This window comes from Phascolarctos cinereus, unplaced genomic scaffold (genome assembly GCF_003287225.1).
Source record: "Phascolarctos cinereus isolate Bilbo 61053 unplaced genomic scaffold, phaCin_HiC Scaffold_726;HRSCAF=1367, whole genome shotgun sequence".
In the NCBI taxonomy this organism is placed as follows: domain Eukaryota; kingdom Metazoa; phylum Chordata; class Mammalia; order Diprotodontia; family Phascolarctidae; genus Phascolarctos; species Phascolarctos cinereus.
Genome location: NW_027556098.1, coordinates 135,703,549 through 135,713,231, shown reverse-complemented (window position 1 = coordinate 135,713,231; position 9,683 = coordinate 135,703,549). Strand labels below are relative to the sequence as shown.

Below are 9,683 nucleotides of genomic sequence, written 5' to 3'. Positions count from 1 at the left end.
CTTTCAGTTGTTAGTGGTACTAGTAATGTTTTTCTGGTTGTAGTGTCATGAGTGGTCCACATATAAGTAGCTTCTACCTTACCTCTGCCTCAGGTGGTGAGTAGAAAAGAACTCACCCACCATAGCATCTAGAATTAGGTGACTGGGTCATGAAATTCAGAAAGTGACCACCTTTTCCTGGACAGCAGTGGTGTAGGGCTGGCACCAGGAAAGAAAGACTATTAATATATAGTGATCAATCCACTTCCATTTGGAGGATACTTTTAATAGATCACCATACATAGCATTATTGTATTACGGTAAGGAGTTTCTGACTCCAAATGAACTCATAATCAATTCTTAGAAGTTTAGATGATGGAAGGATAATCGATCTGGCATGTCAACCTAACACGGTATCATAACCAAACTTCAATCTGGAGTATTTACTATTCCACTAACAGAATTTCTTTAACAGTTCAACAGAGTTAATAAGGTTGGGGATATTGAAATATATTATAGAAGTTCAGGGTTTCGTTAAGGCATGTATTTCACAACTGTAGTTGTAAATAAAAATCATGACACAATGATTGTTCTGTTAATTCTTACGCAAATCACATTCTGTATTCATACAAAAACAACTTAACTTTTTTTTCTGACAAACTGTACATATAGAAACAAGTTTCCAATTAGACATGAACTCAAATTTGTGGAGGTGAGGTGCTCCATGTCTCACAACACTTAAAAAAAAAGATTCCAGCTTTTATCTTCACAAAACAATGCAGGGTGAGAAAAAAGGTGGACAGGACAAAACAGAAAACCAGCTACCATGATGTAGCCAGTAGCAGTCTATTGATCTAGAAGACCTTATTGGGAGCTACTGGGTATAAAAATAGCCCAGTGAAGAGTCCAACCAGTGCTGTGGTGGTGCAGGAATCCTTTTGTTTCTCTTGAGTCCACAAGAATTATTTAAATACTGTCCAGTTAAGACTGGGGGTTTCCCAGCCAAAACCTCTTCTACCGGCCCCTTCCACCACCTCTTGATGCTCCTCGCCGTGGTGGGCCAGAGTTCATATTATTTCCTCTCCCCCAGTTACTTCCACTCCTTCCTCCTCTGGAAGGGGTGCCACTGCTTTGAGGACCCCCATAAGGTTCATCTCTGTGATATCCATCATGATGATCTCCGTCCAAGGAACTGGATCGTCCAGATTTTGGCACTCTCTGGGATGGTCCTGGGCCACCTCGTCCTGAAACAACAGTAAATTTATTTCTCATCTGATTTTGCTACATAGCCAGGGTGCAAGTCCCAGCTCTGCCACTTAGTAACTATGTAAGAGGGGTAAGTCACTTGTCTGTGTTTCAGTTTCCTTGTCTCTAAAACAAGGATAACTTTTACATTAAATATTCTCAGAATTGTAAGGAAAAGTGCTTTGTAAACTGCAATGAGAATCTGCAACTGAAAATAAAATTTAGTGAAAAAATGTTATGTGAGAACCATATGTATATAGAAAAATTAATCTATGGGAGCAAGCAAAATAGTATAAAAGGGTCCAGGAAGAGCCTTGGGGGATACCCAGAGTTAACAGGCATGACCTGGATGACAGTTTTTCAAATGAAGCTAAGAAGTAGTAAGACCAATAAACCATCAGTATCCAAAGGGATGAATGAATCTTTAACAGTGCAGTTTTAAGCACTGTGACAGTTTGGCAATGAAAAGTATTTCAAACTCAAAAGACCTATATCTCAGACCATATAATCCACCTATTAGTTAGCTTGATCCCAAAGTTTCTTTTATAATTCAGTGATTACTGCTGCCAAATAGCCAATACACCAAATTAGTGCCTATGAAATAGTGCTTGTTCCTATAAAGAAGTTAAGTTGTAAGCATGAGACACAGCAAGGCCACTTGGGGCCTCCACTCACTGGTCCACATTTAAAACGATGAAATTAGATAATGCTTGTAAAGCACTTAACACAGGTACCTAGCATATAGAAGGTGCTTAGTAAGTACTTGTTAATAAACATTAAATTTATACTTGAGCCTGTGTCATATCAAATATTTTGATGGATGGGAAGGCACAATAGGGAGCAAAAACATGTTCTAGAAATGAGAAAGGTTACCCTGGAGAGAGAATTTCCCTGAAACATTTATTAACTGTCACTATAACTCTGGTAGTAAGGCCATTTCATATATCCCCAGCAATCTGAAATTGCAATTTTTACCTTTGCCTCGATCCTCTGAAGGTCCACCTGGAGCCTCCATTTCTCTGTGGTCAGATGTTCCAGGTCCATCATGCCAGGGACGCTTTCGGGGTGGTAAAGAAGCCATATCCATGCCTTGGAGAGAGGAAGAGCGTTCTCTGCTGGCAGGAGAATGCCCATCATGAGGAGGATGATCAGAACGTGGACCATCCCGGAAATGCTCATGGCCTGGTCATGGAATAAAAATACTCTGTCACATACATCAATGAACAGGAACATTCTTCCAACTTCATGATTTGGAAAATACAGTGGGCAGCAGATGGATCTTACAATGAACACAAAAAGGTAGTATCACAAAGAAATTCTAGTTGTCACAAAATTAATGCACATATCAAACCACTAGAATGGTTCAGATTAAAGCTAGAGAAAAAGCAACTGATATTATTTATGGAGAGGGAGATAGGTTGTATATTGACATTTACATTATTTCCTGTTTATAGTCACTATATGCTAATCACAATTTCTCATTTCTTTACCTGGCTCTCTATTTGCATCCCATGAGTCTGGTTTCCGTCCTCCTTCAAATCTAGGAAATTCATCTGGTGTGGGAAGTAAACCCTTCCGTCCTCCTAGGCAATTAAAAAATTATTAAAATACTACACACACAAACTATTTTCCAGGACTTTAATAACTTTCTTCATCCTGCCACTTTTTAAATGTTTCCAATGGCCTCTCCTTTTTGATTCATACCTCGTGGAGTACCTCGGCCTCGGCCTCTAAGATCTCTTCCCCTTGTAGCCTCATCTGATGCATCAAAATTTTCCTCTGGCCCAAAGTCTTCAGGACCAGGAAAACCTTCCCTTCCTCGGGGTGGACCCCGACCCTCATGCCGTTGAGGTGCACCCCCTCTTCTAAAGCTATAAAACAAAAAGAGAATTATGCTTGTTAACTAAAGTAATATACTTACTACTTTAAAGGCATAAACCCCCCAAAGAGAAAAAGTTATATAAAGAGAAAACTTTCTTTTGAGTACATTTTTTATTGAACAGGGTTCAAATAAACTTAAATACTAAAATATAATACAGATTTTTTAAAGGAATCTTTCTGCAAATAAAGACTTAAGTGGGCATTCTCCAAATTATTAAATTATCACTGTCACTGACTTTTACATGTCTTGCTCTGCTTTTCACATTTTTGACAACTTTAACCTACCATATAGGGAAAGGAAAAGGAGCAACTCAAATCAGTTAACTATGTAAGTACAGGGGCAGCTAGGTGATGCAGTGGAGAGAGCTCTGGCCTTGGAGTCAGGAGGACCTGAGTTCAAATGTAGCCGCAGACACTTGACATTAGCTTTGTGACCTTGGGCAAGTCACTTAACCTCGAATGCCTCACCAAAAAGCAAAAAAAAAATTATTAAAAACTATATAAGTATATAACTATGTATGATATAAATATTTATGCCAGTAATAAACAAATGAGTGATAAGGAAAATTCTACCAGTTTTAAGAAGCTCAATTTAGGATGACAATTCTGAGTTTTAAAAATCCACTAAGAGGCAAAAAGGCTGAAGAGAAACTCCAAGTTTCTAAGACTTCTGAGAGTAAAAGAAGTAAATATGGAAGCTTAACAGTGAATTTAACAGTGAAGACAGGAGACTACCCTGAATGTGTAAGAACTAAGGAGAAAAGGTCATTATTAAGTAGAGTGCTGCCTCTTCACAATTTCCCTTCAATAAAATGTTTCCAAATCCAATGATGCCCGTTCAGGCAAAATGCAAAAAAAATTTTTATATGGAAGAGGTTTTAAGTAACTTTGAAGGCCAATACAACTGAGACCTCCTAAACATAACCCACCTACCTTTCTTCCCGTCTTCCTCTAAAACGCGGGTCATCTGGATCCCTGGGAAATCTCTCATCTGCAGGTCTTCGTCCTTCCCACGCACCTGGGGGGCCACGATTTGCTCCCCGGCCATCTCCCTCATTGAATTCTCGGTGATCTGGAGGATATGGAGGACCTGGGCCCCCTCGCCTCCATTTCTCCTCTTGTGGCAAAGGTCCACCTCTTCCCTCAAATTCACGTAATCTATGGCCAAATCGCTTATCAGGGTGAAAGTCATCTGGTCGGTTGAAATCATCAGGAAAATCTGGGTGAGGCCCACGTCTATCAGGGGGACCCCTACAGTCCTGGCCAGCTCGGAATGGCCCTCTCTCAGGACCATGATCGGGACCACTGTTCTGATCATGCCTCCTCTCTGACATTGGGCCCATGTGATGGTTTGGAGGGCCACGAGAATCACCTAAAGGAGAACACATCTGACTTTTATGATGTCTTCTAGAAAACGTTCCAAGAAATTTCTCATTATCAGAAGTAAAAAGTTACAAAATACAGTCAGTATCTTTAATTTATCAAATTATTTCTGTTTGTTCCGTTAGAGGCCTTAGAAGATATATGTCACTGCTCCCAATCTTTTCAGTAATAGCTGAAGTGTTTTCCTTAAGGCCAGTAAACAATAATCCATATATGCCAGAAATGAGCTCATAAAGAGACAGTAGGCAGAATTCATAGTGCATGCCAGAAGCAAAAGACCAGGAATTCAACTGTGCACTTAATATTGTAGCCTAAGAAAGCACACCAGTAATAATATTGTAGCCTAAGAAAGCACACCAGTAATATATGACCAAGTGCAAGCTATTGTCACAGGTATTACTACTTTAACTCAACTCTTCATTCAATAGCTCAATATAACCTAATTCAATGACTTAAAAAAAGGCACATACAGATTTTTTCCTGTATGTTTCTTATAAAATATAGAGATTTCTTCCTAAAATACAATGGGTTATTTGAGAACTTACTGAGATTCTTTCTACCAGGTATTTGTTGACTTTAGTAATTGCCCCTACGTTACACTTCATTATTTATAGAAACACATTCTTAAGCTATTTCTACTAGATGATGTTATTCTACCAATATCTCCAAATTATAGTAAGATACATATTTTCCCCCAGAAACAAAAGTTCATAAACTGGGCTCTTCTGAAAATATTTGAGTACATTTTAAAATTTATACAAAGTAATGAATAAAAATATTATGTGGCTGATTAGATTTACTGTGGCATATTTACAATTATAATTACTAACTTTTCAACGTGTCATTTCCTTAGCTAGTGAATATATAGCTTCATTATATAAAATTCTGTCAACACGTACAGCAATTGAAGCATTGTTGAAAAAGTAAAAGGATACAATTTAAGACTGTCACATGCCCAAAGTTTTTCTCTCATGCATTTAAGACTGGTTCTAGTTCTTATTTCAATATCCCTCTTATCACTTTCTTTTCTTTCACTTTTCTTCCCCTCCAAAAAATTGAACATATATGAAAACTTATGGTTCTTAGGACAAAGACAACGTTTAGAGAAATATCTCCTTCCTTTATAACCTTTTCATTATTGTATCTCCTCTTCCTTTTAAGTTACATTAACTAGATCATCTCTAGGCCATTTTTGCTCAGGAAGATACCTGAGAAAGAAGTACCCTCATAAATCATTCAACTGACTGTCAAACATCCTATACCTACTTGGCCCACATTCTTCAAACAGATGCAGCTAAAAAGCAGCTTCTCTCACCTTGTGATTCTTGAACTTGGTGCAGCCTCTGACAGAGCAGACCTTTTACCTGAGGAGGTTCAAGGCACACTACTATGACTTACCTAATGGGTATTATTCCTCCTATCATTCCTATCTGTTTAAAAAATATTCAGTCTCACCCACACCCTGTTCCTCCAAGGAAACAAACCCACCACTACAAATTAGAAGGGATGTGGCCACCGGTGATGAGGGCGGCGGCGTTGATTAATCCAGTAGGGGATGGCGGGGCCACTTTCTCGGCTCTCCCTTCTCCCTTTGGTCCCTGGGAGGAGAAAGAGAGGAGGGAGAGAGAGAGAGAGAGAGAGAGAGAGAGAGAGAGAGACAGAGAGAGAGAGAGAGAGAGAGAGACAGAGAGACAGAGAGAGAGAGAGAGAGGGAGAGAGAAAGAAGGAAAAGGAAACAGATGGAGACAGACACAGACGGTAGGGGAGAGGAAGAGAGAGGAGGGGCTCTCAGTTTGCTGATGGCTCCACCTCTGGGCAAAACTCTTCCTCTATGGAGGTCCCAATAATTTAAAGGCTTGGCTTTGGAATCTTTTCTTCCATATTTTCCCTCTTGGCCAACTTCCTTCTTTATAACTTTAACTATTACCTTCCATGCTGATGGGATTAAGATAAATTCCTCTAACAACTTTTCTCTATCCACACTTTATGCCTAAAATAAGTATATAAACCTATAAAATTTAAAGTACTTCAAATTTTAAAATTCTAGAGATAAACAATGGATTTGGGGATTCTAATGTTAGTAAGAACACTGAAGTCTTAGGACTACTCCTTTGTTTCTACATCTGGTAAAATGCAGGTAACATATCTCTAATTGGTATAGGGTTTATCTAACAAAATGTTTAAAAGAATTGTGAAATTCTTTGTAAATAAATTACAAAGTAATCACCAAAATTATCTATTTTAGGTACCTCTTGTAAGGACTGAATACAGACTTAGATACCACTCCACTGCTTACTTCTCCCCTGAATTCAGAGTACCCAATGGTCTTAACACTTTATACATTTAATAAAGTTACTCTCTTTACTTAAAAAATGTCTGCAAATTTTTTTATCACTACTGGTGAAACACTATGTCATGGCTTAACTTTTCATTGTCATTGAAACATAAAACATAACAATGACCACTGATGTAAGTTACATATTCACCATCCCAGGAGGTCTTTAAGGAAACCATTATATATTTACTTGCCTAAAGACTGGGGGCTAACCCAGATGGCCTTTTTCAAAGTCCTTTCCAAATCTATAATTATGATTCCCATGTGCTCTTACTTCAAATATTGAATACAATTTGACACAATTTTGCCTATAATTCCCCTTATAAAATTTCAAACTTCATAAATATAATGCATAATGCTGACACTGTTGCTTATTTTCTCATTTTCAATTACAGTTCAAAGTGATTTATCACTTTGAGACCCAACAACTGACACAATTATTTTTAAAAGTCAGTTGAAACTTCTGTTTTTTTCTCTCCATGGAAAAAATCTAAACTTTAATGCTCACTTTGGTCCTCCAAAAGTGACTAAAAGCACTCATTTATGATCATGTAGAATGGAAACCACTTTTAAAGACCATAAATTTTCAAAAGAAATGAGCAATATTAACTAATATTTATGTATTGTTTTAAAGTTTGCAGAGAGCTTCACATCTCATTTGAACCTCATAACCCTGTGAAGAAGGTTACTAAAGAAATTATCCCCATTTTTACACATGAGGAAACTGAGATTCTGACAAGTTAAGTGTCTTGCCACAGTCACACAGCCTGGCTGTGTGTCAGACACAGGATCTGAATGCAGTTCTTTCTGATTCCAAATCCAGAACTCTATCCAGCTGCCAAGCTGCCTCTCCTGAATAAATTAGACCATGAACATTGCAAACATCAACCTGGCTAACTAGGGTTATCAAGTGATTTCAAAGTTCCTAACTCCTAGTGATAAAGAGCCAAATTATTTTTTCTCGGTATTTATGAGTTACTAAGGCAAATTTATTAAGAAAACAAAACTGGACATAGCAATTACCTCAAATGGCTGTCCTCTGTTTCTTTTCTAGAAGCCTCAAATGATCATATTATTATTTACTTACCAAAAGAACAAAGTATTTTTCAATTCTGCTTATTGTCAAAGTGGTCAAGTATGGTCTCTTTTATTAAGCCAACCACATATTTACCTTTATTAGGGCCAGGTCCTTGTCCCGGATTAAGAGGGGGGATTCGACCTTGTGATCCCTGCTGCCCTAGTCCTGGTATCAAGGGTGGGGGGCCTGGGTTCTGTCCTTCCTGAAAAGATTTTTTTTTAAATGGAATGAAATCACAGATTTGTATTTCATGAATAACAATTTCATCACCAAGCAACAGAACAGTAATATTAGATGGTCTCAAAGTATACACTGGGAAATACTTAGCAAAAGACATTAAGGTAAACTTTCATTTAAAAATACTTCAAAATTAATGACATTCTACATATTTACTATAGGAAACTATGACAATAGGAAATATAGACACTTTAGACTCATGGGTTCAATTATTTCAGGCACGAATTTTAAATGGATATCAGAAAATGTAGCATAATATCTGTTTCTTATAAAGTCTGGATTACAATATATAGCAGCTATACAGATACACACTTTCAATAAAATTTGAATCTACAAATCTGTATTTATTTTTGTTTTTCTCCTTCCTAACTCCTTTTGTACTAAATATTTAAATAATCCTACCTAACAGATGAATGCCACAAATGAGGATCTAATTTTCCTTCTTTCTGTTTTTCATTTGCTTCCTTTTTCTTTCTTTCTACCTCCCTTTCCAGGCATTCTATTACTCATTCCAAATAAAGGTACCACCACCAATACTTCAGGACATATTAAAATCTCCTAGGATCTATCTATTCTACCTAAACCTTTGGTTCTGACTTCATGGACCCAAACACTGGTATCAATAATCCTAATGGAACATTTTCCCCTCAGACCTTTCTCTAAGTCATTTGCCACTGGAGTATGGAAAGGAGGTTGGGAATAAATGGGAGTATATTAGATATATAATTAGATAAATAACTCTTCACATTCAGCCCAAGAACTTTGGATCAGATGGACCTGAAAAAGTCATTCAACAAATAAAAACAAAGCACTAGCCCAGAAGAAAAAAAAATTAAAATAGCAATGTTGTTTTATTTCTAGTTATATAAGGACATAGTCATGACTAAAGCCTGAACAATTGTATTATGAATTGTTAATAAAATTACCTCTTAGATTATCAACATAACACTGCTACTTTTATCACAAAGGAACTCTTATACAATTAATATAAAAATGAAAACAATACTGATATGAAAAGTTCTAGTTTGTTCCAGGATTAATCTGGTCCACATACTGGAGAATCCTAAACAAGTAGAGGCCATGGGCTGAGAATTCAATTAGGGACTAAGATAAAATCAAAAGCTTTCCTCAGCCAACTTCTTAGGCTACAAATCCCCCACGATGCACATGCACAGATGAAAAGGAGCCATATGGCCCGTTCTCCTTAATAAAAACATATTCAGGGGCAGCAAAGTGGTGCAATGGGATAGAGCACTGGCTCTGGAGTCAGGAGGACCTGAGTTCAAATTCGGCCTCAGACACTTGCCACTTACTAGCTGTGTGATCCTGGGCAAGTCATTTAACCCCACTGCCTAGCCAAAAAAAATAAGCATATACTATACTTTCACCTCCTCTAAAATTTAAGAGAAATAATTATTAATGTTGCAGCTTAATTTTTTTAACTGTTCTGCAAATTTTGCAAAAGACAGGTTTTACTAGAAATGTGATTTCTTAATTCTCTCAAGGAAATATTGTCACTTCTCTTGATTTCTTTGCTTAAAATAC

At 37.3% G+C, this 9,683-nt stretch overlaps 1 protein-coding gene across 1 annotated transcript in view; it reads right to left on the bottom strand.

Annotated features, from left to right (window-relative positions):
* Positions 1-566: 566 nt before the first annotated feature.
* Positions 567-9,683, bottom strand: part of WDR33 (WD repeat domain 33) — a 107,059-nt gene continuing 97,942 nt past the window's right edge. The window contains 6 exon segments of the mRNA XM_078146787.1: positions 567-1,223; positions 2,200-2,406; positions 2,715-2,807; positions 2,929-3,095; positions 4,039-4,477; positions 7,995-8,103. Of these exon segments, the coding sequence (XP_078002913.1) occupies positions 994-1,223; positions 2,200-2,406; positions 2,715-2,807; positions 2,929-3,095; positions 4,039-4,477; positions 7,995-8,103 (1,245 nt within the window). The 3' untranslated portion in view covers positions 567-993.